Raw genomic sequence first — 25,449 nt, 5'->3', positions numbered from 1 at the left:
TATCGTGCCCGACGTCAGCGCTTCTCACAAGGCCGGTGGAGATGGGCGCCTATTGAATTGTAGACGTGTTCACAACATTAGACGCACCTGTCATTTATAATAGACACGCCTTGCTATAGTCCGCGACATCTCGTCTTGTTCTATAATACAGTACATAGTTGTGTTATTCATTCCGAGTGTTTAGTCGTTCATGCGAGGTGTCCTAGTGAGAGCAGGCACAGCGATACTGTTTGTCGCCTCCGTCGTCAAGGCTATCGAGCCTTCTGCCGCGGAGCCGGCACAGACAGAAACTGAAGTTATATGTCCGTCAGATGGATGGCAGTGCTATCCAGCTGTCTTTGAAGCTACAGATTGTTGGCAGGAGGTGCTACCGGATCAGGTCATTCCAGGAGGTGAGTCAAAAATATGTGATTTTATGTGAGAGCTCCGAGCTGACAAGCAGTTAGGATTACATGTTCGATTGAATTTCGAGACTGGCCGGCGAGAAGCTAAATTATTATCAAATGACAACAGCGAAGACAATGTTGGAGTAGTGGTTGTTTCGGAAGGTGGAAGTGCCGAAGTTACAAGGAATGAGCAAGATCAATGCGACGAGCAGAGCGCAGCAGTTGGACGCGGCGTGTGGGGACAATCGTCGTACTCACATAAACCGAATCCACATATATCATTATCGGAACATGAAGAGTTTGAGAATAACCTAGCATTTATCTTAAGTTCACTTAAATTTGATAGGACAGAGGCTTCAGAGCCTAGTGTGGCAAAGAAAGATGACGGTCTGTCAGGGTCTTCAGCGTTACAATCTGTTGAGAGCAACCTCGACGACGGCGAACATGAGCTTTTAATTGCTGCGATGAAAAACATTGAGGATTTTTCTCATGAGATTGATTTCGGCATAAAGTTAGCCGTGCCGGAGCTGATTTCGGTCTTCATGACTCTTGTGAACAAGCATTCATCACCATCAGTGCGGGCCCTGTCAGCTAGGATTATTGGATCGTCGCTTCGAAATAATGGACCTGCTTTGCAAATTGCGGTCACGTCTCAAGTTGTTACCAATCTCTTAGAGTCGTTGGGTCAAGAGCACGATCCGACAGTACGATCAAGAATAATGTTTGCACTAGCGTCATCTATACATGGTAAATTCGGACGAAGAGAATTCTGGGAACATAAAGGTGGCGATATTTTACGCAAGCATTTCTTTTCAGAAATCCCTGACGAGGACTATATGGGCCGCTGTGGCACCTTGGTTGAGGACTCCTTTGTGAATGAGATGATGAATAGTCACTCACCATACGGTCCTTCAGACACGACACAGTCTGAGCTCAAACTTGAGCTGGGCCTCTGGTGTTCTGCGTTTCAGGATGCGCTCTCGAATGATAATATTGTGAGTATGGATGTTCGTGAAAAGATTTTTTCTGCTTTGTCCGCTATAAAGTCAAGATATCCGACCTACTGCCCAATACAAGACAATTTCAGACAGTGGATAGCGATGAAAGTGGAACAAAGGACTGCTCTTCGAAGGCAAAAGCATGAAGCGCAGGAAGGGTTGAGCTCATCTTTATCAGCCGTGGATGGGCAAAGGAGTGATCTAGATACCATACCGGGGCAAGAAATGGTGTTCCTGGACAAGCTATCAACTGTAAGACATTCATTATTTGGTAACCCAAAGGCGGGAAGGAAAGCGTTAGACAATTACCATGATGAATTATAGAGGTATTAACGATATAAAACTGTATATTAGATACGAAAGAATAAGTTCACCAAATTATATACATCTAAATATGCGAACAGTATTTTCTAACTAATTACCTACTCACACCATTCACCTGTCTGGTAGCTCTATCCAGAGCCTGCAGGACATCTACCACTAGATCATCGCCATCCTCTATACCAACGCTCAATCTAACAAGGTCGTCATGCACCCCAGACTTTATCCTTTCAGACGCATGAATTCCAGCGTGAGTCATGAGTGCCGGCAATTCGCATAAACTTTCTACTCCGCCGAGAGACTCAGCCAACGTGAAAATCTTCGTAGATTGGCAAAACGCTTCAGCTCCTCTTCTTCCTCCGGCGACTCTAAAGGAAACCATTCCCCCACCGAGACCATCCCTATGCTGCTGCTTGACAACTTGCCGATTGGGATGCACTTCAAGACCAGGATAGTTTACATGCAAGACTTTACCGGTACTGATATTACTTGCCAGTACTTCTGCAACTTTCTGTGCGTTCTCGCTACTGGCACGCGATCGAAGATGAAGCGTCTTCAATCCACGGTGCGCAAGCCATGAATCAAAGGCTGACGGTACAGCACCGATCGCATTTTGCAGAAATACCAGTTTTTGATATATCTCGTCATCGTTCAGCACTGCGACACCCATAACAACGTCCGAATGGCCGTTTATGTACTTGGTTACTGAATGCACCACGATATCCGCACCGAGTGCCAATGGGGTCTGGAGATACGGTGACAGGAAGGTGTTGTCGACAACTAGGAAGAGAGAGTACTGTTTTGCTAATCGTGCCACTTCTCTGATATCTGTGATGGATAACGTCGGATTTGACGGAGATTCTACCCAGATGAGACGTGTAGTAGATCTGACAAGAGCGGGGATATCCGTCAGTAGATCAGTCGTAAATGAGGTTTCCAAGCCGTGCGATTGTGCCACTTTGGTGAAGTATCTGTGTGTGCCACCATAGACGTCTGCACCAGATATAATATGGCTTCCTGGAGATAGAGACTGCAGAATGGTCGCTGTGGTGGCGCTACCAGACGAGAACGCTAGACCATACTTGCCGCCTTCCAGAGAAGCGACAGCTTGCTCAAACTCATCGCGATTGGGGTTGCTGGAACGCGAATATTCATATTTTCCTATGGGTACCGCAGGCGACTTCTGCGCAAACGTAGTTGAGAGGGAAATGGGAGAGATCACTGCACCCGTGCGAGGATCCGGTGAGGAGCCAGCGTGCACTGCGCGTGTTCCAAAACCGGCGACCTCCGCTAATGTCTCCGCAGGCACCGGCGTAATCTGCGTTGTACCCATGTATACTCGAATGGCTGGACGGCGCAGCGGTTTCCGTGCCTTAGAGTAGAATCTCACAGCTCTTGAAGCTCCTATATATATCACGGCAAGAGGGAAAGGTCAGAGGAAAGATCGTACGTCCAAGAAAGATGATAAAAACTCAGCAGAAGGACGGCCACGAGCGACTTCAAGAGCGACTGCTGACTCATATGACCTGCCACCTCCCGGAAGCATTGCATTCTTATTTAATTAACATCATTAAATCGGACAATTTGATGATATTGAGCCGCAATCATAAACGCAAAACTCCCAACGAAATTTAAGACGCGATCACGTCATACAAAAACCCAAAACCTAGTCTCATCCCACCATACATCAGAAGTACACGAGAATGCAATGCGATCCAAATATTTACAGAGACTAATTGTACAACAAAATAACCCAACAACACCGATAAATCCCGCTATGGTCGCTTCATACGTTTCCTCCTCTTTTCTTCTGCAAGACGTCTTTCCTCTGCCTCCATCAACTCGTCCTCCTTCCGAGCCTGCGCGGTACTTCTTAATTCCTCGCGCAGAATATCTAATCCAGAAGCCTCCATATTATCGTCATCATCCTCATAATCATAATTCCTTGATCGCCCTCCTCTGCGGAACAAGTTCCAAATCTCTTCCCTGTCGTATCCTGGCCCTCTTGCTTTTTCTGCAGTACGCTTTGGAAATGAAGAACCATCGTCCTCCTCTTCTTCGTCTGATACTACGAAATCGTCCAAAGACGCGTCTGACTCTTCAGCTGCCTTTCGCTTCTTTAACAAACCTTCCATCGGCTTCGCAAACGGCGCTGGAGTATGCGTTTTCTGCACTGGCCGAGAAGGCAACTTGTCCTTTGTAGATGGAGATGCTGTAGGTTTGGCAGAAGCGACTTTGACTGTGACTGGCCGTCTTTCCTTTACTAACTTCCTGTCTGATATTTTAGCACCTTTGATAGCCGGAGATGTTGATGGTCTGCCTATCCTGTCTAGATTCGAGGTAGTCTTTGTGGCGGTCGTAGAATCTAATATTCGTCCTTTGTCTTGCGTCGTTGAGAACTTGGGAGGCGGGTTTCCAACGGTTGGACTTGGCGAATGAGAAAATCGGCTGCCTAAAGCCTTTGACCCCGTCTTCTCTGGCTTCTTCTTAGGATCTCTGACCTTGACTGTAACTTTTAATTTCTCTGAGTCAACTTTCTCGGCCTCTTTTAAGATATCCAAGAAATTTGGCTAAATTGGAATTAGCAGCGCTAAAATGATTATATAGAGCTTATATAAAGTAAACTACCTTCTTTCTGTTAGTCGTCAGTATTGATGCTGAAGCTGCCGATGGTCTTGATGCTGAATTCGCTTCCGGTGACTTTCCCAGCGTCGATAACGTGGCCGAAGCAGGACGCGCCTTATAAGTATAGGCTGACTTAGGCTGTTGAGCTTTCAATCGCTCGACGGTAACAAGCTGCGCTGCTTTATCATTTGATATCGTACTACCAGACGTAGAACTCTCAATTTCCCTCGAGGTTGGCCTGGGTTTGCTCTCATGTTCTTTCGTTATCGGAACAGGATTTCCTGGCTTGATCTCGCTTTTTAAATTTGATGCAGTACTTATCGAATTCAATTTCTGTGGGGTGGCAGTTGACTTAACAGATCCAGCACTAGAGTTCGCAATCTTAGCTGTAGACGAATTCTTCCGCGGTGACGATGACGTTGCTGCGGCGAGGAGCTGGGAAAACATGGCCTCTTCTCGATTCGGCTTGTCGATCGACGTTCCTCGTTCAGATTACTAGCTCTCTGTTATTTAATAGCAAGTTGACAAAGCTACAGAGATATGTTCCGGTGGCGGTTAGTTCAACTTTGGTGTTCGACTATGTGAGCCACGTGAGAGAGTTTGGATCCGGGTAACCAACCGTGAAACCCTCTTGAACAATGGACACCTAGGCAAATGTTCATTCCTTAGTCTATAGTTTTTACTACTTGATGATTGCTGTTCCTGCCCAAATCATTCCATTTAACCGTTACATGCCAATATTATATACACAAGCGTGAAAACATTAAATGAGACAAATAGGCGCTACCATACAACGACACCAACTTTTCACAAATTTTTAAGATACAAAACTTTTGGTGTCCGTCGTTTAGTCGAAGAGACCGAATCCTATTAATTTGTAAGTTACTGGATGCATCCAAACGCACAACTACTGTAGGACCTACCCATATCGTCATCGGACTCCTCCTTCTCCTCCTCAGGAGCGGCCTCTTCCTCGGCAGCTTCCGCGGGAGCAGCAGCAGCGGCACCACCAGCGGCAGCGGCAACGGCACCACCAGTAGGAACGGAAGCCAACTTCTCGGATCCCGCAGCGATCAACTATATTCAGCGATCAGCATTATGTCCGCTTATATTGCTCTTCCAACCCATTCGTACCTCGTTGATGTCCTTGCCCTCGAGCTCCGAGAGAAGGGAAGCAAGTCTGTCCTCCTCAGACTCGATACCGACAGAGGAGAGGACAGCCGTGATGTCCTCCGCAGAGGGAGAGGCATTGCCAGCGGACGTCAAAAGGAGATAGGCGGCAAGATACTTCACTATTGGACAAGGCAAATTAGCATTCGTAATTGTAATTGCAAGCAGAGTAGGAGCTGAAAGAACATACTTGCGAATTAATAGATGTGTAGTTTGATATGGGAGATGGAGAATAATCAGATTTAAGCCGTATTCAGCGGACTATTCTTCGCAGATCTCAAACTTGGTTTGCATAGAACAAGTGCGGTGCGTGAAGCAAAGGAACAATGTCGGCGTTTGTGTTGTGGGGCGCATGGTTTCCATGTAGGGCATAACCCTACATAAGACAGTCACGCATCCCGTTGGCATATGTCCGACATCAATGCAGCGTGCAACGGCAACTCGCCAACCTTCACGCTGTTGAAATTACTCTTGCAAGAATCTGTTGCTACCCAAGTGTCCATCTTCACAAAGTCACACAACATGTCTGAGGAATATGATCAAGAGGCCATTGATGCGGCCGGTATGTTTTCAATGCATCGAAGAAACAAATTACAACGTTAACTAATTTATTCTACAGAGAACCGCAAGAAGAGACAGTTTCGTACATTCTCTTTCCGCGGTGTCGATCTCAACGATCTTTTGGACCTCAGCCCGGAGAAGTTCGTCGACCTCGTCCATGCTCGTGCCCGAAGACGTCTTCAGCGCGGTCTTAAGCGCAGACCGATGGGTCTCATCAAGAAGCTCCGTAGGGCCCGTCAGGAGGCTAAGCCTAACGAGAAGCCCGCAGTCGTCAAGACTCACCTGCGTGACATGATCATCGTCCCTGAAATGATTGGCAGTGTTATCGGCATCTACAATGGAAAGGTCTTCAACCAGGTTGAAATCCGACCAGAGGTACGATTGCGGCGGGTTCTGTGAATTGAAGAGTTTAGCTACTAACAGCTGTGTATAGATGGTTGGCTTCTACCTTGGAGAGTTCTCTATCTCGTATACCCCCGTCAAACACGGTAGACCCGGTATTGGTGCTACACACTCGTCGTATGTTTAATTATTAGTCGCAGATTTTGTTTTCAAATGCTAATGCTGGTGATAGTCGATTCATTCCTCTCAAATAAGCGTTTTCAACTTTCTCCATTTCTTTCGTTGGTTTCAATGTACAAAAAGTGTGTTTAGTAATACAGTTGTCATATATCAGTTATCTCAGCATATTTAAGAGCGATCCTGAATACCAGATACTGGATTGATATTATATTAAACTACAAAAATTTCAACATGATCCATATTCTACAAACGAAACGCCAAAAATTCACTCTCATACTCATATATACATCACTTTCCCCCGTAAAGCTTCCATATCCTCCGCCACTTCATCTGCTGTTGCCGATTTGATTTCTGGTGCAGCAGGGAATCCGATGTACTTCGCGATTCCAGTGAGGAGTGCAATCTCGTTGTACTGCGCTTGTCTTTGTCTGTAAATAACTGATCGCTTTTCCGGGATCTTGTAGCCGTAAAAAGGAACCACAGTATCCATTGCTCGTCGTTCGCGATTGACCTTGTACCAAGCTTCCGTAGTTTCCTGCATCATCGCTGCCCGCAAGTTCGCGTTGTTCTTGTAAAGCTGCTGGTGAATATGTGTCCTGTAGGATCTCGTCTGATTCTCAATACACCGTCCTCGATACTTTCTATGTGCGTCCGCCAAGTTGATTCTTCTATCTCGAGCCTCTGCGAGTTCATCATATACCGTAGCGAGCTCCGGATGAGTGCCGTCCAGGCACATTTCAATCTCAGCTTGTAAGCGTGCAATCTTATCGTCGTGAAGCCTGCGAATTTCTATTAGTCTTCCGCTGATAATATCATACAATGAGGTGTAGCCGTACCTGTCTCTTAATTTGGCAAATTCTACTTCGATCTCTGTCAACGATGTGACAGCGGCTTTGCGCTTCTGTGCTCTTTCTGCACCAACCGTTAGACTGCGTCAAACGGAACAATTCTTGACGAACAAAAACATACCTTCGTTGTCATCGTCTTCTTCCGTCACTCGCTTTCGCTTTGGTTTCTCGGAATGTACTTCTTCAGCATCGGCTTCGGCATCGTCGCCCTCCTCAGCTTCTTCGACGTCACCATCGATTTCTGCCTCATCTTTGTCGTTGTCGTCTTCCTGCGCTGTGCTATCGAGAGTCGCTTCAGCATCTTTACTGCGGGCCATTTCTTCATCTTCATCTTCTTCGTTATTTTGATCGCTCTCATCTTTTTCCTGCATTGGGCTCCTGGCTGAAGTGTCGTCGGCCGAGTCGATTTCTCCTTCCTCTTTCTCATCGTCTTCATATACCTCGCCGTCATCTTCTTCGTCTTTCATAACTGTACTATCATCTCTGATATCTTTCTCTAGAAGTCTCTGTTTTCCAACAACGGCTTTGAACCCCTCAGTTATGACATTAGCGGGACTTCGACTCTTCGATCGGCGAGGCTGTAAATGCACTGTCTCCAGGTTTGCTTCCTCTATCCGATTCCCGTTACGTCTCTCTTTCGTTTCTTCTTCATCCAGTTCACCAAGTTCAGGTTGTCCCATGTCCATATCCATTTCCTCCAACTCTCCTTCAATCTCAGTCTCGGCCTCCTCGGGATTCTCCTCGACCAGTTGTACCACGGGCGCCTCGTCACTCCTACTATCCATTGTCGATCACCTTGTTGCCAGCACCTCTCTCGTACACGATTGCGTATCTATAGCGTACCAGACCGACCTGCCTTATTGCCACAAGTGTGATGCTGATTTATTAGCTCGGGTGTTGACGCGATCGATTGCTGGGTGGCTAACTAACAGGCCGCTCCTTTCGTCTCTTCTCCCACAACCGCGGCGCGGCGTTTGCCGCCGCGCCGCGAAAATTGTCCGCCGACTCTCCGGGTAGCGCCGATAATATTTGCCAACAGGGTAACTCCAAAAATTTTGTGCGTGTCCCAACTGCAATGTATAGGCAAGAACGACTTGCGTGGGAGCGAGAAATATAAGTATTGAGCTTTGCTTATTAACGACCGTTTTGGAATTTGGAGATGGTGCCGTTGTTTGGTGAAGTCGATGCGTCTAAAGCCGATCCTAATGTTTTGTCTTTATTTTCGTCCAGCGTAAGTTGTTTGTTAGCTTCGACTGGCAATGACTAGCTCGAGAGTTTGGTTTGCCGTCCTGTTGTGGTATATTAGATGCTAAGCGATATTCAACAGGATGGACCAGTTACAACGCCGTCGAAGTCTAAACGTGTGAAGCCTGACGCTGAGGTTGGAACCGCTAGTACGAACGATGCGGAACAGTTCAGTGATTTGGAGGAGATATTGGATGTTCCAGAAGACGAAGTGCAACCGGAGGAGACAAATAGTAATGAAAAGAATAGCAGGAAGAGGAAGAAACTGCATGTTGCAGATGTTAACGGTGATGACGATGAGACTGTTGCTGCCATTGAGGACAAATATCTTCAAAAGTTACTGGATCAGGAGAACGCGGCGCCGAAGCATGGAAGGAAAAGCAAGAAGTCCAAACGGAAGGAGGACGATGCCAGTAACGCCGCAATGGGCGACGTCGATGGTTCTGATGGACCCGAAAATCAAGAGGAAGGGAGTGGTGATGTCGAGGATGATGAGAATAATACCCCACTTTCTTCCGAACTTGTACACGAGAGCTTGCTCAATGAGGATGACGAAGTTCTGAAAGCTAAACGCACTGTATTTGTCGGCAATATTCCCTCGAACGCTATTTCTTCCCAGGTAAGTCCATATCCGACGATATATTCCATGCAATGCGCATGCTAACTCTATTGCAGTCTGATTACGCTACGTTAAAGAAGCACTTTGCTCAATATGGCAAAATCACGTCCATTAGATTTCGATCGATCGCGTTTTCCGAGATGCTTCCTCGTAAAGTTGCTTTCATCAAGCAAAAGCTTCACGACAAACGTCACACAGTCAACGCATATGTTGTCTACGACTCCGAAGACAGTGCTCGATTGTCCCTGCAATCAAACGGTATCGTTTTGCTAGATCACCATATCCGCGTCGATAGTGTGGCACATCCCGCGAAGCAAGACGTCAAGCGAAGCGTTTTCATAGGAAATCTGGATTTCGAGGCTGAGGAAGAAGCGCTCTGGGAGCATTTTGGTAATGCTGGCGAGATTGAGTATGTGCGAATCATACGTGATTCAAAGACGAATGTTGGGAAGGGGTTTGCATATGTTCAGTTCAAGGACTCGATGTATGTGAGCAAGGCCTTGCTGCTCAACGATAAGAAGATGGGAAGCCGTAAGCTGCGTGTGACGCGCGCTCGCCCGATCCGAACACCGACGACGAAAGTTAAGCAACCACTGCCGAAATCTGGACTGCCGAAGTTGGATCCTGATACGAAGGCTCAATTGGGTCGGGCTAAGAAGATTGTGGGTAAGGCTGAGCGCGCTCAGTTGTCGAGTGTGATTGAGGGTGAGCGTTCGACGCAAGCGTCAGGGCCGTCGCTGAAGGCGGGCCGCCGTGGTAAGAAGAAGGGTAAGCCACGGATCAGAGCGCGGTCTACCGCATTCAAGAGAAACAAGAAGCAAGGCGGAGACAGAATGAAGGCAAAGGTATAAAGAAGGTTTGTATATTAGGCATGAATCGAAAAGTTCAAATGCATTTTGTAAGACTTGACTTACAACTCCCAATATGTCCATTATATCATGCCTTACCGAATCACTCATACAATATCATACAATACGTAAAAGGCATGCAGAGAAAACTACGCGGCCTTACTTTTACTGACGACGCCAATATCGACCAGATAGGAAATAAAATCCAAGACCTTGTCATTTTCCTTGTCCCAATCGTTTTGCACCAACTATTTAATATCATTAGCATATCATGAAATGGGATTAGAAACCTGCAAAACCTCACCCTTTTAAATAGCGGCATTTTCTGCGGCTTGTTATATCTCTTGTATTTCCTTGTCGTTAGAGCAGTAGAACTAGTATTCGCCGGTCTCTCATGACTAAACGGGCACTTAGACCCACGATTGCAATGTCCCGTTTTTGCGAAGAATTTGCAAATATTATGCTTTGCAAATATGTTATCTTCCTCTTGTTTTTTCTAGTCAAATTCAATTAGCCATGAACCGCCAAGCTACATTGGTAAAATAATACCTTTTCCCGAAGCTTTTCTTTGGCTTTCCGAGCCTCATCCTCTTCGACTGCTTTACGCTGTAACTCTAGTTCTTTTTCTTGAATGCGCCTTTCAGTTGGCCATTTCTGTTTGCGCTCAATGATCCATTTCGCGATATCTTCCTCGGTCTGTAACGAGATCGTTGTACCCGGGATAGTGACCATTGCGGCAGACGTAGATGTCGTAGGTCTCGAGCCAAGTGCTGCTTCCTCATCCACATATTCATCCTCTTCTGCCACATTAAACCAATTACTCTGCGCTGCGGAAAGTGGTTGAGGAAATGAGTATCCCGTGTGACTGACGAAGTCGGGTCCATACTTCAGTGAAGTGGAAACTAGGCAGGGATTATAGGTATTCCTAGGTACCAGGCTAGGCGCTGGCGGCGGCGCGACCAGCGATTGCGCGTATGGCTGCCTGTAAGAACCTGTTTGATGCAGAGGCGCAGCATACACCATTCCGGCATACGAATGGCTATCTATCTGCGGAATTTGTCCATACGCATTGTTCATTGTTATCGGTGGTACATAATACCGCGATCCAACTGTATTGTCGCTGAAATGTTCATCGACTCTATTGTGCAATTGACGTTGGTTTCGCTGTCCTTGTCTTTGCCGGTTGTTACCCCGTTGTTCGTACGGTACATATACTTCATGTTGCTGCCCATGATTCCGATTGTTACGTTGCACCGGATGATGCATACGTTGCGATATTTGCTGTTGCTGCTGTCGCTGTGGAGTTGACGAGAATTTGGGAGGTGGTGGTGGCGGTGAACCGAAGATGTAGTCCCCCATGCTTAACACAAACGAAATTCAACAACTGTTAGTCTTAGACATATGCCGCAACGAATTAGGACAGGGTAGACAGATTGAGAACCACGATAAAATTCATTAAGTGCCTTGACGTACCTCATTAGGGAACTATCATCGCTCAATCGAAAAATTTGAGCCGTTGGGAGTTATCTACTCGTTCTATCATACCCTCCTGACTACCCCTGAAAATGTTTTTTGAAGCCCTTCTGCAACGGAACCATAAAATATAAGCCTATAGCGGAAATGTATTAAGCAGCGCCGTAGGCCCTATTGATTTGGTATTCAGATTCGAGTTTTTGTATAAACAATGTTTAAGTTTGATTTTTCGGGGGATGACATAGACGAGGTCGAAAGTCAGCAAGAAAAACATCGAGATGAGTCGAAGAACGAAGACCAAAGTGCAGCTGCAACACGCGCATTTGCGCTAAAGCCAGCAATGTATGATATCAGTGACTTGGTATGCTTGTTCGCCGATACACAGACTACTATAATTTTAGGCTAAGTATTATGTAGCTGCAAAAACTACCGTCGCGGATATCGTATACGCTCGTGCCCGTCAATGCACCAAATGGCACGAACGAACCACCTATTCCACGTCGTGAAGTATTTGACATCAAAGTACAAATTATGGCCAATGAGGACATATTGCTACCAAGCCCTGATGATGTATCTGAGACGGTTGCTGAAGAGCGTGATCAGTTTATAAAGAAGGAATTGCAGATACTGCTCTCCAACACTGAAGATTTGCGGACAGAGCTGTATGAAGGTGGCTTGAAGAGTTGGGAAGGCGCTGGTGATTTAGTAGAGTATCTCGCCGACGAGGCAAACGATATTGGCAATGGACTTTTGGAGGTATATTCTATGCTACTCAGTTCTTAATACGTTGGAGGTGTTAATGAAATTATATAGTTAGGATGTGGAAGTGCTTTGCCGTCACTATATCTCTTTCAGAAACATCTCAGATCGCTTAAGTCAGCCAACTCCGGAGCACCAATTCAAACGACGTCATTTATTCTCTCAGATTATAATTACTCCGTGCTGCGTTTAATGACGGCGCCCAATTTTCTCCTTGCATACTATACGACCGTTGTACTCCTAGATACACCGTCACTTACATCACAGCAAGACTTGGATCTAGAAATAACGCCGGAATTGATTAGTCAGTTTCTAGAATTTTTGCAGATAAATAATATTGTCGTGAAATTTATTTCAGGATGTTGGGACTCAAAAGAATTCTCGCAGTTATTAGGATACTCCCCCGTAACAGCTGAGCAGAAAAAATTCTCGTTGGTCCTCGCATCGGAAACGATTTATTCATTGTCGACAATCAATAGTTTCACGTCATTATTTCTCGACTGTATTACATACTGGGGAGCGTCATTGGAACGTGCAGAAGGGCGTGTTGCTGCTAAGGAGATATATTTTGGTGTCGGCGGTACTGTTCGACAATTTATCGAGCTAGTACGGAAATTAGGCGGACATGCATCCACCGTTAGAAGGATTACTGGGCGCTCTAGCGGAGTTGCCAGAGTAGTCTTGCAAGTTACGAAATCGTGAGCAAAATTTGCAATTATTGGAATAAAAAGACCAAATTATTAGTCAGCCACAACATGCAGCTGGACTGGAGATAACTGACATTGAAATACTTTTAAAAGAGTCATAAAGTACAGTTACAAAGTTATCAACAAAGGTCCAAACAAGTACTACGCCTAAATATTTAACCAATCTAATAATACACGCAAATATATATGACTTCACACTTAAGCGAAAACGAAAAAGCTAAAGATGATAGGCACTACCGCAATAACATTACTGGCAGAGGCAAGTCTGCTACCTCCGTTGATCGCCCTGATTGTCGTTGCGGTGGCTGGCGCTGAAGATGCAGAGGTGGGCTCAGTAACTTGCGACGTCAAGGTCGACGGCGAGCTGGTGGAGAGAAACGATGTGCTAGAGTTTGTCCATGACGAATACGCAGTAGTCTATAGGACGTAAGAACAATAAAAGTGCTAATCACTCGCGGACTACTTACCGAACTGGTATTGAAGTTCGCGGTACGCATCGACGGCGAGGACAATGACATACTTGACGAAGACGTAGTTGAGGACGTGGTGGAAGAGCTGGTGGACGTAGAGAGTGATGTCGTGCTTGTCGTAGATGGCGTCAGGGAGCTCGACGAGGACGAGGACGAAGACGTAGACGATGTAGATGACACGGGAGTCAGTCCGTCAATAGCGAATTGGCTACATACGGGTGATTAGCGTAGCGCTGAGAAAGGCGGATGCAAATCACTTACTTCGAGTAGTTCACATCACCAGTGCTATCGTCCTGAATGGTGATGGTATAGTCCTTGCCAGTATAGATTTTGGAAGGAGGGGTCCAGCGAACGATGCCGGCTAAAAATGTTACTAATGCCATAGGCGCAGGGGTAGATGTCATCGGATTCTTACTGTTAGGCAAATTGGTGATGATTGTCAGGACGGACTGGAGGTTAGAGGGCGGACCCTGCTTCAAGAATAAGCTGATGGTGTGGTTATTCGAAGGTGTCCACTGCACAAGGAATGGTTGGCCCGTTCTGTAGAATTAAGACAAGTCAGAAAAAAATGACGTGAGGAAAAGTAGGAGGTCAACGCGTACTTGAGGGTATCTCCAGTGGTTGGGGACGAAATGGGGTTAGAGGCCGCGGAGACCAACGCGACGAGAGCACAGAGAATGAACAGCGAGATGCTTGACAAGAGGACCATGTTGAATAATTTCCGATGGCGGTGTGCGGAAGGAGACTGGAAGGAGACTGGAATGTGACGTGGGAAGACGACGATGGCAGCCTAGTGCGAGGTCGACGGCGGGATTATTGACCGGTCGGCAGCGAGAAGTCGGCTTCTAAAATAGACTGGCTTGAAGCTGTTTAGTTCCTGCCTTTTCCGTCGGCTGTCATTCCAGAATGATAGCGCTAACCTTATTCTTCTCATGGAGATAAAAAAAGCATCGGCTAACCTAATCCAAGTAGCACGCTGCCAGATAGAGTTTAGAGCCCTTAGCGAAAGCTTAACGTATGCTATCATACATCTATGCAATCATTGAATCCGCAATCTCTGTGTTCATCACTATATAAATAGACAGCATCGATTCTAAAGATTATAATGTCGTGTTCAAAAGCTACTACCGCCCGACTAGTCATAGACAGCTCAGCACCACAATTTCGCCACCAGTCGCAGTGAAGTACGTAAACTTTCATAAGTGTGCCTAACTAACCGATGTGAACCTTTAGTCGGACATTAAAGAATCTGTCACATCGCAAACGTGACATAGACGAACCCTTCCACCCTCATGCACGACAAATTTTCAGTTATTGGCCATTCACTGAAGATATATACTGATCATAACATTCCTCTGCGTATTTATGAAATCTAGTATGACAGGCTACTATTGTCATGGGTCACCTGGCGAGCTACGCACGCGGCACGAATACGTATAGGTATGTCTCCACATTTCGACCGTACTACTGCAGCAACGCTCGCGAATATGCACAACTTAAAGAATATCGGTGGCGGGAGATCAGGTTGGCTTTGTATATAACTGTACCTGTTTAGAAGACAACCGACTCAGACATGACTTCCAATAACACAGATTCACGGCACAGGAATCGACAGACTCACAGAAGACATTCACGCCTGTTATATACTGGATAGCCCTAGCATATTGTCAGCGTGGTGTGGTGGCTCAGATTATCGTGCGGGAGCGATCTGCAATTCTATTTTACTTGTGTCTCTCCGGTTGTTGTGCTATGGGTATTGATCGTATAATTCAACAAGAAATTGATTGGAACAGGCCAATAATACTGTCAAGCAGGAGCTAAGCGACGAAGGCAAATGAATGATGGAGTTCGATTCGCACAAGCGAACTGGTTGTGTTTCAGTTATGTGGAGTCAGAAATGGCAAAATGGCATTAGTGCATCTGCACCTCTCGGTCAACAGGTTTTCTGGGAATTTATCGGTGCATTTGGCGCCACTAGCGTCTCTTTATTGGTGGCATGTTTGCGATGTACCCTCGACCGTCAATGCCGGTCGCTGGAAATGACATGCGGAATGTGGATGATGCTGGGCGTTGCGCTCTACGGCTGATATGTGTGTGCGCTCCACATTGGAGGAATGTTCGAATGAAACTAGACGCGCAGAATTTGGACATGTGAAGGAGATGAAAACAGCCACACAACTCAAGTATTGCTCTGCGACAAGACCACAGCACAAGGATCGGATCATTCGAATGACAGCCTATGTACTAACTCAACTTTTGGAACCAACAGAACGCTATAGATCCAATATGTGTTCATCAATCGGGGGTGCTAGAATATACCGTCAGTGTGCCGCCCATGTTGGATATTCCTTGGCGTGATCCGAAGTCACTGTTGATTAGTTTTGGCGTACAATATATACAGATCCAGCGCAATTGGGTTGAAACAGATCGCGGCGCCCAATGAAAGATTTACAAGACACGAAGTCCCCGAACTAACGACGTGTATATAACAGATAGAATATATGCTTGATCTTATTCGATTTAAGAATACAATATGACTTGTGTTCTGAATAATACTCTACCAGAGAGTGTAGCGTAGACAAAACCCTTACATTCGCCGGCCGACTTGATATCAGAATCGTCGTAACGGCTCACAATCCCTTTTTGGGCCGCACGCATCTTGCCCTTCCTTGCCTTCGCTTTCAGCTTCGTAGAGCAGCCATTTCTGGCCGATCAACAATTCGATATATGCAGAAAATTTCTGATCACAGAAACTGTTATCTAGACTACCATCGGCCGTCTCACGTTATCACAGCTCGATTGAATTTGCGTCGTGATCGCCCAGCATCATTCTGTGCGTGCACCATAGTTCTTTCCATCACGCTCAACACAACCCTATTTCATATTCCTCTATCGGCATATTTTACTGTGAGATTTGCAGCATATTGATATTTGGAATTTTGTTTTGCGTTATATTCCATCTGGGACTTATCGCGGTCAATACAAACTACAAACTCTGCAGTAATGATGTCCGCGACAGTTGGACCGGCACGCGACGCGCTTGAAACTAATGATTTTACGGCAATAGAACAAAATGCTCACAAGAGGAAGGATTTTATGCGATCTAGCTCGCCAGGGCGCGTGAAAAAACGCGTTAAGCCGGAGCACAGCGGTACAATTGACCGCAGTTCTCCGAACGAGAACCGGGCCAATGGACACGTATCCATTAAGAATGCGAAAGCCACTGAGAAGGTAATTACGATACTTGTCAATAACTTGATTTGATACGGCGAGCGCTACATTTGGGAACGTGTGACTGACAATAGACTTCAAGTTGCCACATTCGGATAAGCCTTACCACGAGCATGTGCTGAAAGAGGAGAATACTTCGCATATGAATTCTGGACCTGAGAAACCAAAGATTCCAAGGGTTACTATTGTTTTTAAGCCAAAGGCATGGACAGGAGAAGAAGTGGCCAAAACGAAGGCACCTCGCCCAAACGGATCGTCTAAGAAATCTGCAACTGCCTCAAAGAAGACCAGGACTTCCAACAAAAAATCACAGAAGCAGTCAATGAAGAATGCGCCCACGAAGGCTGGCAAGCATCAATCGGCAACAGACTCGGCATCTAAACAGAAACAAAAACGCACGAAACCACCAGCTAAAAAGGCCGCCCGCGCCAAATCGCCACCAATTGTAGTGGTTGAGCCGCCCGAGTTCAACCCTATCGTCACAGACTTGGACGAGGAAGAGTTGCAATACCGCCTCCTTATCCGCGAATACGTGCTGCGGTTCGAGAAGCATTGCCGATTGGCTCTGAAGCATATTAATGTTGTCAATGACGTTACTGGTCCTTGGGGTAGTTCGACGTACAAGGCGCTCGTTGTTTCGATTCTGCGCATTATTTACTCTGATAATTTCCCCATCGTCCCCGAACTTTTACTCAAGAATGCTATTAAGGAAGTGGAAAAGACCGCGTCCGAGAATGAAAGAATATGGAGAGTTGTATCTGAAGTATTGGAAAGCCAACGAGAGGAATCAGAAATATCATCAACTCCTCCCAGTGAACCAGCGATTCGCTCTATATCAATGGACAAGGACATTGATAGTGCTGTTGATGACGAGAGCAAGGAGCCAAGTATCGAACCGGAATTGCCAGCTGCTGACACTATATTCAAAACGAATAATCGTGATATGGAAAAGCTGAAATTTGTGGAACAATTAGTATTCCTGTCGCTCTCGGGCAGTTATATCCGCGAGACTATTGAAATTGATTATGAGAGTTCCCGAAAGAAAAGTACGCAGACGAGCGACGATATGAAGAAAATGAGTGAAACGCATACAATGGAGCTTGATGCTGTTCGGCGACAGTTTCTGGATTTGCCACCAAATAAGAGACACGAGTGGGAACCCCGATTCGAGGCCGTTAAGGCTCGTTGCAACAAAGAAATGAAGCACATTAAGGATGACTTTTTCCGACGCAAACGGAAATGCGGATTACGCAATTTGCCTCTCGGCACAGATATTTATGGAAATGTGTATTGGTTGTTTGCTGAACGAACAAAGTCACATGTCGGCTGGGGCTCTTGGATCATGTGCTACAAGGCGCAACACCTTCCATCGCCCACCGGCAGTATTCTTTTTCCAAGAAGCGCGACGGAGAAGAGCAAAGATAAAAATGTAGAAGTAATCGATAATGCTGAGGATAAAATGGATGCTGATAGTGATGCCATTTCCACAACGTCATCTGAACTATCTGACGATCTTTTGGGAAATAATAATAATTGGTACTCAATTGATAATCAGCAGGATGCGCAGCAATTGGTCAAGTGGATTCGTTATGTAGCAGAGGTTACGTTCAAGAAGGAAGAAAAGTGAGTATTGTATCTTTGTCGTGTAAAAGAATAACTTCTGACAATCTGTTTGGTAGAATGAAAAAGAAAGTGGCCCAAGGAACCACTTCCTCTCCTAATAGCACCTCAGAAAGTGAAGACAACGGGATCTATTACGATGACTTCGTGCAAGAGCTTTATAGCGACGACATCCTTGACAGCATGGAGTCGTCTCCCTGGAAAACGATTCCCGTCAATGTGGGAGCCACGAAAGAATCCATCGAAGCACTTGCAAAGGAGCTTTGGTACATATCGGAATTTTTACCGCCAAAGGAGTTTAGTGAATTGAAGAAAGCTAAGGCTTAACTTGTGTAAGAATTAGAGATAGACCTTGTACATTATACCGTTCTTTAGTTCTTGCTAGAAGATTAGAAAATGTTCAAATACATTTGACAGGTGTATATATGTATGTACACACACATTCAGGTCACTCTTTCACTGGAAACACTTCTCTCTCTAGACCGCCGGCCTTCCCAGGGTTATAATGGAAGTTTGAATTAGAAAACAGTTATAGGATCCCTATCAGCGTCGCTCACCATAATTTCAATGTCATATTTCTCATAATGATTAGCATCAAGCGTTTCGGTGTTACTTTTTATCAGCGCATGTAGTTTAGGCGCAAATCCAGTAGTAAGATATCCCCGTTCTGTATTTGTGTGTCCACCTTACGATGCATATGTTAGAGTCATGATCTTGGTAGTAGGTAACACTACTTACAGATAATTGCGCTGATTCCGCGTTCCCGGAGAGCCAGCACCTCATGGTGGCTCAATTCTCCAGTGAACCATAGCTCTGCATCGACGTTACTCAGTACAGAGCCTCCAGATCCGGCACAGATAGCTACGGTCGAGATAGTGGCGGTGTCCACGTCCTGGTGCCTATCCGCAAGTGCAACTTGAACTGCCATCAAGTCAGGAACAGTTTCCAATGTCTCAATATATTGTTAACAAGTACCATTCTTCAAATGTAACCCGCTCTTGACGTTTTCAATAATATTTCTGACAGTATACATGCCATCCGAGAGAGTAATTAATCTTCCAAATCCGGTACTGCAGCTTGGGTCATTCTTCGAAGGTTGAATAACTTTCGTGCTAATGTACTGTCCTCTAGAAGCAACGTCCGCCAGCCAATCGTTCATGCCACCAACTTGCGCATCCACCGCCGTATGAGGCGAATACACACTTATTCCGGCATGCGCTAGTCTAAGTAACGAATGCTGCTGCGTATTAGATTGCGTTATTTGTTTTAGCGGACGGAAGATTATCGGATCTATCTACCTTAACAAAGTATCTCAGAGCCAAAACTAGATGCTACTCACGGTACGCGACTATTAATAAAGCTTTCTTTTGCAATGCTTCGTCAACAACTGCTGTGGTCAGATCAATTGTCAGCAGCACTCGCGCCCTTTTAGTAGTTGGAGCGATGACAGGCGATTCTAGTAGCAAACCGGTGTTGTCCCACACGTCGTCTGCCAGAGCAACAGGAAATAATTGCTGAACTATAGTACATAGTAAATTAGCTCATTCTTGTTTATTGATGCGAACAGAAAGCAATTATATATACCCGTGGATATCAAGCTCTTTAGAACCCTCGTAGTTGATGCCACGGTAACCGCCTTCGACATTTCCCTTAATTACAATTACGATTATATTAATGAGCTTAATATAATAATTAGTCGCCAACTTATCAGGACTTAGCTTGGAGCTCAGGGTTTCCGACTAATAAGATCGCGAAACTGATTATTGAAACTCCGAAATATGTGGACAAAAACGGCGTTGCGACATTTTATAGATGTCATCGCTAACGAATTTGGGTACGTTACAAGACCCTTGGAGTATTCAAACTACATACGCGCCATTCCATACACTGCTCTGAGAGAATACTCTAAATATTCCGAGACTTATTAAACCTCCACTTAAAAGCCTCACAAAATGTTTCCCTTAATGACAGCAAGGAAAACAGTACACGCGAGATGCTTGGGTCGAGTATTTCCCCCATCCGATAAATATTGACAACTCTTGCTCGGGCAGACCCCTGCATAAACGCGCAAATTGCACATGATGTGTAATCAGATGGAGATGTATGATGAGGCAACTCCAATTATCTTCTCGGTCGTTGACTCCCGATTACACAAGATTCACAGCAGGAGGGCAGTTTAGAGATTTTCGGCAGGACTGACCATCACTCACGACACTGTACCGTGCCCCTCCTTTCAGAGACATACTGCACCTTTAAATTCCATATCAAGAATGAGTGGCAGTGGAATAGCATCCAGTCACATAGAAGCCGTCATTCGTGAGCGGCTAAACAGCACACATGTCCAAGTCGATGACATTTCCGGTACTTCATCCTCTCTGAACAGAATGCATTATCTTGATACTAATATATTCTTTCAGGTGGCTGTGGACAGGCATTTGAAGTTATAGTTGTTTCGCCATTATTTACGGGGAAGAACGTGCTGATGAGACATCGACTGGTGAACGCAGCCTTGAAGGAGGAAATATCTGCGATCCATGCTTTCACACAGGTGCGTTCTTCCAGTCTCTTCACGTAAATAGTGCTAACATACATGCATACAGAAGGACTACACACCGGAGGAGTGGGAAAAGAAGCAACAGCAATAATAAACAGAAAGCGCGCTTAATTTTTGTTTCAGCTGGCGTTATCATGGTCAAAAAGGAATTTATTGGGCTGGGAAAATTTCAAATAGATTTTTTACTTTGAATATGGAAAACTTAATTTGAAATTGTATATATTTCATAGTTTATGAAAGGTGATGAATAAACTATGGCACGCCAGGTACCACCTCCATCGAGGACTAATTGAACGTGGTACTAAAACAAATGACCAAATAATTTTTTATGATTTGACATGCACCACTAATCAATACAGCGAGCAAAAACAACTAACACACATACAAACTCATCCGCTGTCAACGAACTGTATACTTTGTGTTTCACGACGACATCACATCTTCAAATTAAAATCAAATATGATATGATATCCTCTAGTCAAACATTCCCAACAGATCCTCAACATGACTACGGAACTGCTGTGGCTGGTTGAAATCTATCGGAGGTGAAGTTCGTTCAGAGTTGTTGTTGGATCCTAGATTTATGTTGGCCACACCCGCAGTAGGAGGAGTCATAGGCTCGACATCGAAATCTATGTCGAGTAAGTTCTCTAAATTTCCGGCCTTAGCTGAAACTTGGATAGGTTCTTCCTGCGCCAGTTGCGCCTGCTCCTCCAACGCCTTCCTCTGTAGTGCATCAGCACCAAATCGTCCATGACCGATAAACGTCTCGGCCGGTTTATGGTACACTGATGCAAGGGTCGATAGCTCGCGTAGCAACTCTTCTAGTACAGGTGGTGGAAGATGTCGAATGACATCCTTTACTGGCGGCTTTTTCGACATGATAATGTCCTTTGTGGTCTGTGAATTGGTGGACAGCAGACGCCAGTAAATGTATGCTCGGTCACGGAGATCAGCGTTGTCGCACTCGTTTGTAATAGTCTGCAGTACTTTCTGAACGAGTGGCTGGGCGTTCTGAGGCTTTAGCAAGAACAACTTCACGGTTGCTGTAAGCAATTGTAATTGCACCTGTGTCGTCTCGTCCAAAAACCCTTCAATGAATGTTGATAATATCTCGTCGGCATTGTCAATCTTGTCTGCATATTCACCGACAATCCATATCATCGCACCACGCGCTTCTGGCTCATCTAGCTCATCGATACCTTGGCATAGCGTTGGAATAACGCCTTCATACCCAGGGTACCTTCGTAGTACATCCTATGCATCTGTCAGTATTATCCCAGTCCATAAACACAATCCTTGCACTTACCCTCATAACTATAACAGACTCCTGGACAACGTAGTTAACTTTAGTGTTAATCAAGTCCAGAAGGACATTAACACATCGCTGAGCCGAGCTCTCAATCTTAATCGCACATTGGCCAATCGCTCTTACCGCTCGCTTCACAAAATCCATGTCGACCTCCAACGCATATTCCTTCAACTCCGACAACAAAGTATCAACATTTCGCGAGTTGGCTAATCGAATCATTATATCTAACTTCTCGACTTTAAGGTACAATGGGTCGTTATATTTACAGAAAAATATCCGCAGCTGGTTGCTGAGGATATCCGGATATTTTTGAAGAATGATGTTGATATTTCGCAGGGCAACGTACTGGACTTCAGGGGCCGAAACTGCAAGAGTTACTAGTATGTATTAGTAACGTCACGCAAAACTAACTCATATTTCCCATACCTAGTGGCGGAGACATTTTGTCTAGATATTGTTTCTGCAACTCGAGATCAAGTAGATGTAAGTGGCATAGAATAGTTTTGACGGCCGCAAGGACGACACTAGGATTCACGTGCTGGAATTGAGGCACAACGCGCTCGCAGATGTGTTCTGCTTCCCGAACATCGGCTGTTCTGTAATCGGCTATCGAAGTTAATATTGTAATTCGGCCCCATCTGTACATTGTTAGCAATTAAGCAGGAGCAATTCTACTTCTCGACAACATACTCAGTGCATTCATTCAATGCTAGCAAGAGCTTCTTCAAAATGTCCGCGTTGACAACAAAGGCGTTGGTCTCAGGAGCAGCCTCCTGGATCTCTGTAAGAGCAGATACAGCATTGGCGATGACCTGATGACATTGTTAGCAACTATTGGATGCCGTAAAGCATCATATCTAATACCATTGGATTGGCATCACCAATCATCTCCTGCAAAGTCGCTAAAAACCCGTTCTCTACGACAAGATTTGGATTTAGATCAAATAGCTTGGCGACACAGATTGCCGCCGTTTTCCTGACATACGGACTGTCGTCCTGCAACACTGTATCAGTAGAAAGTGACAATAAATATCTACGAGATATTACCGTCAAAGTCTTTCGTAAAGGCTCTTCCATGTAATCAACAATCTTGTCAACACGAATGCAGCCCATAGTTCTAATGGCCAAAGCGCGCACCAAAGGATTTGAGTCCTCAGAGTCCTCATCAAGCCATTAATTGAGTGCCCAGGAAAAACAGTCGATCAAGGTCCTACCTGAACAAATGTATTCACAGCAAGAATACACAAATCTGGATGACTCTTCGCGTAGTTCCTACCTTCAAGTCAATCCCAACATTCTCAACTGTAATTTGGAGAACCACCCACATCAAGTACAAATATACCAGCTTCTTTTGCTCGATATCCGGTGTCGCAATATTTTTCAGGACGTCTGGAAATAGCGCCGATACGTCCTTGCCTAGAGTCATTGCCGCAATTGTCCGTTGGATGGCATCCTTCCTGTATGAGAGATCCAGTATAAGTATCGGCTAAAGACCAGCCCAAATAAATTATAGCAATTACCGTTCATAAGCATATTGCGAAACAAGCCCACTTCTCAATTCATATGTTTCGCCTACACAAAGATCTATCAGCACATCGCGCCAATGACAGTGGCAATGACCCAGCTCAATGGTCCATCGAATCTCAACGTGGTCCTTAGACAGAAAAAGCCCAAACCTTTCCGAGGAATTTGAAACACGCTCCGAATGCGCTTCTCAATTGATGCCTGCATTGCTACCTAATTGCCGCCCTGATTGCCACCCGGAAATGGCAGGCAGGAAAAAGATGACAGGTTATGCACAAGGGTGTGTTCGAGGATTGTTGCTGCGGAGTGCGCTGATAGTTGTATACTGAACTACGCCGTGCAACAAACGCATTTAGCCTCCGTGCTCAACCCCTCTCTACCCTGACCCTGTCACGGCGGACTTACCTAATTTGTGCTTGTTTTCAGCGGCATTCTCTATAATTACTATACTGTCAATATGGTATGTTTGTGAACAAACACTGCATTAATGACAACAATTAATAGTCTTAGGCACTTCCAAATCCACGACGTATCTTCGCATCATTTCGAACAGACGAAGAAGAACGGCAATATTCTCGCAGAGCAGTAAGGTTTCTTTATTCGATTCTGCCGTATATTATGAACGACTGACGAGATTATAGTTTCTTAATTTTATGGGATTTTTGGGATCGTGTTTAATATTCAGTTTTATCGCACAGAAGCTGTCGGGATGGAAAGGATTGATCTTGCCTTAAGTTGCCAATAGACTTGGATTGTCATGAGACTCGCGCAAGATGCTATTAAGCTGTTGATCGTTATTGGCGACAAGAACGATTATGCATCATGGGCACGTAACGGAACAATTTAGGGCGTTGATTTGAGATTCACCGCCGATCTGTAGGACAAGATCGACTGGGAGAATTCCATGACCTTGGCACTATAAGGTGAAAAATAGGATATGCCATTTGACGCAATTTGATGCAAGCAGGGCCCGAAATGCATCCATTACCGATTGCGCAGCGTTGCTCCTGCTTATAGGGCAAGTGCGAATTATTGGCGGGGTGAGATGTCTTAAGTTTAAGTAGCCATTGAAGGCATTGGGTAACATATGGCTTATATGAGCTGTAAGAATATAGACGACAGTTTAAAATCATTTGTATTATATTTATGTAATGCCTTGAAGGATTTCGCGCCTCGAAATATGTTACATCTGTGTCATAGATCTAATTCAAGATAACAAAGCTTTTTTAATTCCAAATTACAAAATCATGCACAAACAACATATTTCTCTAGTATGGTCCTGCTCGAATCAATTCATCCTTACAAGTCCCTAGAGATTGCTCTGTAGTCGTGATCTGCTGATTGATATTCCACCCTATACACATTCAACCGTGTTGAAGACGACCTTCCTTTAGAGACGATTATAACTCGGTTCGTCATTGTTGAACTACCAACCTTAAAGGAAGGTCGAATCATGACGTGAACTTCAAGTTGTGCTGTCATATACGCTTTCGACGCCTGAAGCACCAAAATATGAGCAATCCGAATATCCTAGCAAAAAACCAACAAAAACTCGCAAAATCCGCAAAAATGCGAAATTAAGCAGAGTGTTTGGGAGTCTTTTGACCCCATAGGGGCTTCCAATCCACGAGGGACTTGCACTCACAGAAGCATTGC

At 45.2% G+C, this 25,449-nt stretch overlaps 14 protein-coding genes across 14 annotated transcripts; 6 read left to right on the top strand and 8 right to left on the bottom strand.

Moving 5' to 3' along the window:
• Nucleotides 1-70: 70 nt before the first annotated feature.
• V1508DRAFT_421367 (uncharacterized protein) lies at nt 71-1,826 on the top strand. Its single transcript, XM_066940870.1, has 2 exons — nt 71-392; nt 447-1,826. The coding sequence occupies exons 1-2, from the start codon at nt 191-193 to the stop codon at nt 1,706-1,708; spliced, it is 1,464 nt and encodes a 487-aa protein (XP_066794518.1). The 5' UTR covers nt 71-190; the 3' UTR covers nt 1,709-1,826.
• On the bottom strand, nt 1,718-3,273 carry V1508DRAFT_421366 (Cys/Met metabolism PLP-dependent enzyme-domain-containing protein). The gene has a single exon (XM_066940869.1). The coding sequence runs from the start codon at nt 3,036-3,038 to the stop codon at nt 1,803-1,805; it is 1,236 nt and encodes a 411-aa protein (XP_066794517.1). The 5' UTR covers nt 3,039-3,273; the 3' UTR covers nt 1,718-1,802.
• V1508DRAFT_421364 (SPT2 chromatin protein-domain-containing protein) lies at nt 3,274-4,873 on the bottom strand. The gene is made up of 2 exons (XM_066940868.1): nt 4,334-4,873; nt 3,274-4,275 (listed from the first exon to the last, which is right to left on the bottom strand). The coding sequence occupies exons 1-2, from the start codon at nt 4,775-4,777 to the stop codon at nt 3,481-3,483; spliced, it is 1,239 nt and encodes a 412-aa protein (XP_066794516.1). The 5' UTR covers nt 4,778-4,873; the 3' UTR covers nt 3,274-3,480.
• A 102-nt stretch (nt 4,874-4,975) lies between these two features.
• On the bottom strand, nt 4,976-5,802 carry V1508DRAFT_373489 (ribosomal protein P2). Its single transcript, XM_066937537.1, has 4 exons — nt 5,691-5,802; nt 5,465-5,622; nt 5,254-5,407; nt 4,976-5,197 (listed from the first exon to the last, which is right to left on the bottom strand). Coding segments are annotated over exons 1-4 (333 nt in total). The 5' UTR covers nt 5,692-5,802; the 3' UTR covers nt 4,976-5,177.
• Nucleotides 5,803-5,961: 159 nt separating this feature from the next.
• V1508DRAFT_421360 (40S ribosomal protein uS19) lies at nt 5,962-6,818 on the top strand. Its single transcript, XM_066940867.1, has 4 exons — nt 5,962-6,062; nt 6,120-6,436; nt 6,495-6,580; nt 6,636-6,818. The coding sequence occupies exons 1-4, from the start codon at nt 6,023-6,025 to the stop codon at nt 6,655-6,657; spliced, it is 465 nt and encodes a 154-aa protein (XP_066794514.1). The 5' UTR covers nt 5,962-6,022; the 3' UTR covers nt 6,658-6,818.
• Nucleotides 6,778-8,386, bottom strand: V1508DRAFT_421355 (Sds3-like-domain-containing protein). Its single transcript, XM_066940866.1, has 3 exons — nt 7,553-8,386; nt 7,420-7,495; nt 6,778-7,362 (listed from the first exon to the last, which is right to left on the bottom strand). The coding sequence occupies exons 1-3, from the start codon at nt 8,214-8,216 to the stop codon at nt 6,861-6,863; spliced, it is 1,242 nt and encodes a 413-aa protein (XP_066794513.1). The 5' UTR covers nt 8,217-8,386; the 3' UTR covers nt 6,778-6,860.
• A 125-nt stretch (nt 8,387-8,511) lies between these two features.
• On the top strand, nt 8,512-10,179 carry V1508DRAFT_421353 (uncharacterized protein). Its single transcript, XM_066940865.1, has 3 exons — nt 8,512-8,662; nt 8,759-9,295; nt 9,352-10,179. Exons 1-3 carry the CDS (start codon nt 8,591-8,593, stop codon nt 10,144-10,146), a joined length of 1,404 nt encoding a protein of 467 aa, XP_066794512.1. The 5' UTR covers nt 8,512-8,590; the 3' UTR covers nt 10,147-10,179.
• On the bottom strand, nt 10,136-11,634 carry V1508DRAFT_421351 (uncharacterized protein). Its single transcript, XM_066940864.1, has 3 exons — nt 10,693-11,634; nt 10,448-10,639; nt 10,136-10,391 (listed from the first exon to the last, which is right to left on the bottom strand). The coding sequence occupies exons 1-3, from the start codon at nt 11,500-11,502 to the stop codon at nt 10,293-10,295; spliced, it is 1,101 nt and encodes a 366-aa protein (XP_066794511.1). The 5' UTR covers nt 11,503-11,634; the 3' UTR covers nt 10,136-10,292.
• Nucleotides 11,635-11,719: 85 nt separating this feature from the next.
• On the top strand, nt 11,720-13,326 carry V1508DRAFT_389209 (uncharacterized protein). Its single transcript, XM_066937884.1, has 3 exons — nt 11,720-11,977; nt 12,034-12,372; nt 12,430-13,326. Exons 1-3 carry the CDS (start codon nt 11,828-11,830, stop codon nt 13,075-13,077), a joined length of 1,137 nt encoding a protein of 378 aa, XP_066794510.1. The 5' UTR covers nt 11,720-11,827; the 3' UTR covers nt 13,078-13,326.
• V1508DRAFT_449646 (Ser-Thr-rich glycosyl-phosphatidyl-inositol-anchored membrane family-domain-containing protein) lies at nt 13,192-14,261 on the bottom strand (the record flags this gene model as incomplete). Its single annotated transcript, XM_066942477.1, has 5 exons — nt 13,192-13,499; nt 13,550-13,760; nt 13,814-13,913; nt 13,968-14,092; nt 14,155-14,261. 5 exons carry the CDS (start codon nt 14,259-14,261, stop codon nt 13,281-13,283), a joined length of 762 nt encoding a protein of 253 aa, XP_066794509.1. The 3' UTR covers nt 13,192-13,280.
• Nucleotides 14,262-16,215: 1,954 nt separating this feature from the next.
• On the top strand, nt 16,216-18,851 carry V1508DRAFT_440665 (uncharacterized protein). The gene is made up of 3 exons (XM_066942269.1): nt 16,216-16,783; nt 16,866-18,406; nt 18,463-18,851. The coding sequence occupies exons 1-3, from the start codon at nt 16,556-16,558 to the stop codon at nt 18,728-18,730; spliced, it is 2,037 nt and encodes a 678-aa protein (XP_066794508.1). The 5' UTR covers nt 16,216-16,555; the 3' UTR covers nt 18,731-18,851.
• Nucleotides 18,725-20,184, bottom strand: V1508DRAFT_463027 (GTP cyclohydrolase 1 type 2/Nif3). The gene is made up of 5 exons (XM_066942856.1): nt 19,988-20,184; nt 19,743-19,922; nt 19,379-19,693; nt 19,142-19,324; nt 18,725-19,088 (listed from the first exon to the last, which is right to left on the bottom strand). The coding sequence occupies exons 1-5, from the start codon at nt 20,046-20,048 to the stop codon at nt 18,922-18,924; spliced, it is 906 nt and encodes a 301-aa protein (XP_066794507.1). The 5' UTR covers nt 20,049-20,184; the 3' UTR covers nt 18,725-18,921.
• Nucleotides 20,185-20,351: 167 nt separating this feature from the next.
• On the top strand, nt 20,352-21,274 carry V1508DRAFT_456847 (bola protein). Its single transcript, XM_066942662.1, has 3 exons — nt 20,352-20,764; nt 20,821-20,951; nt 21,004-21,274. Exons 1-3 carry the CDS (start codon nt 20,674-20,676, stop codon nt 21,046-21,048), a joined length of 267 nt encoding a protein of 88 aa, XP_066794506.1. The 5' UTR covers nt 20,352-20,673; the 3' UTR covers nt 21,049-21,274.
• On the bottom strand, nt 21,160-24,105 carry V1508DRAFT_421334 (adaptin N terminal region-domain-containing protein). Its single transcript, XM_066940863.1, has 10 exons — nt 23,946-24,105; nt 23,790-23,841; nt 23,595-23,726; nt 23,484-23,541; nt 23,317-23,430; nt 23,134-23,265; nt 22,960-23,081; nt 22,696-22,907; nt 22,267-22,646; nt 21,160-22,214 (listed from the first exon to the last, which is right to left on the bottom strand). The coding sequence occupies exons 1-10, from the start codon at nt 23,998-24,000 to the stop codon at nt 21,432-21,434; spliced, it is 2,040 nt and encodes a 679-aa protein (XP_066794505.1). The 5' UTR covers nt 24,001-24,105; the 3' UTR covers nt 21,160-21,431.
• Between the last annotated feature and the right edge of the window lie 1,344 nt (nt 24,106-25,449).

The sequence above is a fragment of the Lipomyces doorenjongii genome, assembly GCF_038497915.1.
Source record: "Lipomyces doorenjongii strain NRRL Y-27504 unplaced genomic scaffold V1508scaffold_43, whole genome shotgun sequence".
NCBI classification, from domain to species: Eukaryota; Fungi; Ascomycota; class Lipomycetes; order Lipomycetales; family Lipomycetaceae; genus Lipomyces; species Lipomyces doorenjongii.
The sequence above is the reverse complement of the archived record's forward strand: the minus strand, read 5'-3'. Positions and strand labels throughout refer to the sequence as shown.

Coding starts and splice junctions, on each gene's coding strand:
- V1508DRAFT_421366 (XM_066940869.1), bottom strand. CDS start 3,038: ATGGGTACAACGCAGATTACGCCGGTGCCTGCGGAGACATTAGCGGAG.
- V1508DRAFT_463027 (XM_066942856.1), bottom strand. CDS start 20,048: ATGTCGAAGGCGGTTACCGTGGCATCAACTACGAGGGTTCTAAAGAGC. Junction 19,325..19,378: donor CGGGTTACATTTGAAGAATG/GTACTTGTTAAC, acceptor ACTTGATGGCAG/TTCAAGTTGCACTTGCGGAT. Junction 19,089..19,141: donor CGGAATCAGCGCAATTATCT/GTAAGTAGTGTT, acceptor ATGCATCGTAAG/GTGGACACACAAATACAGAA.
- V1508DRAFT_421351 (XM_066940864.1), bottom strand. CDS start 11,502: ATGGGGGACTACATCTTCGGTTCACCGCCACCACCACCTCCCAAATTC. Junction 10,640..10,692: donor AAGAAAAGCTTCGGGAAAAG/GTATTATTTTAC, acceptor GAATTTGACTAG/AAAAAACAAGAGGAAGATAA. Junction 10,392..10,447: donor AAATGCCGCTATTTAAAAGG/GTGAGGTTTTGC, acceptor GATATTAAATAG/TTGGTGCAAAACGATTGGGA.
- V1508DRAFT_373489 (XM_066937537.1), bottom strand. Junction 5,408..5,464: donor AGGGCAAGGACATCAACGAG/GTACGAATGGGT, acceptor CGCTGAATATAG/TTGATCGCTGCGGGATCCGA. Junction 5,198..5,253: donor GGAGTCCGATGACGATATGG/GTAGGTCCTACA, acceptor ACAAATTAATAG/GATTCGGTCTCTTCGACTAA.
- V1508DRAFT_421355 (XM_066940866.1), bottom strand. CDS start 8,216: ATGGATAGTAGGAGTGACGAGGCGCCCGTGGTACAACTGGTCGAGGAG. Junction 7,496..7,552: donor AGAAGACGATGACAACGAAG/GTATGTTTTTGT, acceptor CGGTTGGTGCAG/AAAGAGCACAGAAGCGCAAA. Junction 7,363..7,419: donor TTTGCCAAATTAAGAGACAG/GTACGGCTACAC, acceptor AGAAATTCGCAG/GCTTCACGACGATAAGATTG.
- V1508DRAFT_421367 (XM_066940870.1), top strand. CDS start 191: ATGCGAGGTGTCCTAGTGAGAGCAGGCACAGCGATACTGTTTGTCGCC. Junction 393..446: donor GGATCAGGTCATTCCAGGAG/GTGAGTCAAAAA, acceptor ACAAGCAGTTAG/GATTACATGTTCGATTGAAT.
- V1508DRAFT_456847 (XM_066942662.1), top strand. CDS start 20,674: ATGAGTGGCAGTGGAATAGCATCCAGTCACATAGAAGCCGTCATTCGT. Junction 20,765..20,820: donor CCAAGTCGATGACATTTCCG/GTACTTCATCCT, acceptor ATATTCTTTCAG/GTGGCTGTGGACAGGCATTT. Junction 20,952..21,003: donor CGATCCATGCTTTCACACAG/GTGCGTTCTTCC, acceptor ACATGCATACAG/AAGGACTACACACCGGAGGA.
- V1508DRAFT_440665 (XM_066942269.1), top strand. CDS start 16,556: ATGATGTCCGCGACAGTTGGACCGGCACGCGACGCGCTTGAAACTAAT. Junction 16,784..16,865: donor ATGCGAAAGCCACTGAGAAG/GTAATTACGATA, acceptor ATAGACTTCAAG/TTGCCACATTCGGATAAGCC. Junction 18,407..18,462: donor ACGTTCAAGAAGGAAGAAAA/GTGAGTATTGTA, acceptor TCTGTTTGGTAG/AATGAAAAAGAAAGTGGCCC.
- V1508DRAFT_421360 (XM_066940867.1), top strand. CDS start 6,023: ATGTCTGAGGAATATGATCAAGAGGCCATTGATGCGGCCG. Junction 6,063..6,119: donor AGAGGCCATTGATGCGGCCG/GTATGTTTTCAA, acceptor TTTATTCTACAG/AGAACCGCAAGAAGAGACAG. Junction 6,581..6,635: donor ATTGGTGCTACACACTCGTC/GTATGTTTAATT, acceptor TGCTGGTGATAG/TCGATTCATTCCTCTCAAAT.
- V1508DRAFT_421353 (XM_066940865.1), top strand. CDS start 8,591: ATGGTGCCGTTGTTTGGTGAAGTCGATGCGTCTAAAGCCGATCCTAAT. Junction 8,663..8,758: donor TGTCTTTATTTTCGTCCAGC/GTAAGTTGTTTG, acceptor GATATTCAACAG/GATGGACCAGTTACAACGCC. Junction 9,296..9,351: donor CGAACGCTATTTCTTCCCAG/GTAAGTCCATAT, acceptor ACTCTATTGCAG/TCTGATTACGCTACGTTAAA.
- V1508DRAFT_389209 (XM_066937884.1), top strand. CDS start 11,828: ATGTTTAAGTTTGATTTTTCGGGGGATGACATAGACGAGGTCGAAAGT. Junction 11,978..12,033: donor TGTATGATATCAGTGACTTG/GTATGCTTGTTC, acceptor AGTATTATGTAG/CTGCAAAAACTACCGTCGCG. Junction 12,373..12,429: donor TTGGCAATGGACTTTTGGAG/GTATATTCTATG, acceptor GAAATTATATAG/TTAGGATGTGGAAGTGCTTT.
- V1508DRAFT_421334 (XM_066940863.1), bottom strand. CDS start 24,000: ATGCAGGCATCAATTGAGAAGCGCATTCGGAGCGTGTTTCAAATTCCT. Junction 22,908..22,959: donor GCATTGAATGAATGCACTGA/GTATGTTGTCGA, acceptor AACAATGTACAG/ATGGGGCCGAATTACAATAT. Junction 22,647..22,695: donor CAAAATGTCTCCGCCACTAG/GTATGGGAAATA, acceptor AATACATACTAG/TAACTCTTGCAGTTTCGGCC.
- V1508DRAFT_421364 (XM_066940868.1), bottom strand. CDS start 4,777: ATGTTTTCCCAGCTCCTCGCCGCAGCAACGTCATCGTCACCGCGGAAG. Junction 4,276..4,333: donor TGACGACTAACAGAAAGAAG/GTAGTTTACTTT, acceptor ATTCCAATTTAG/CCAAATTTCTTGGATATCTT.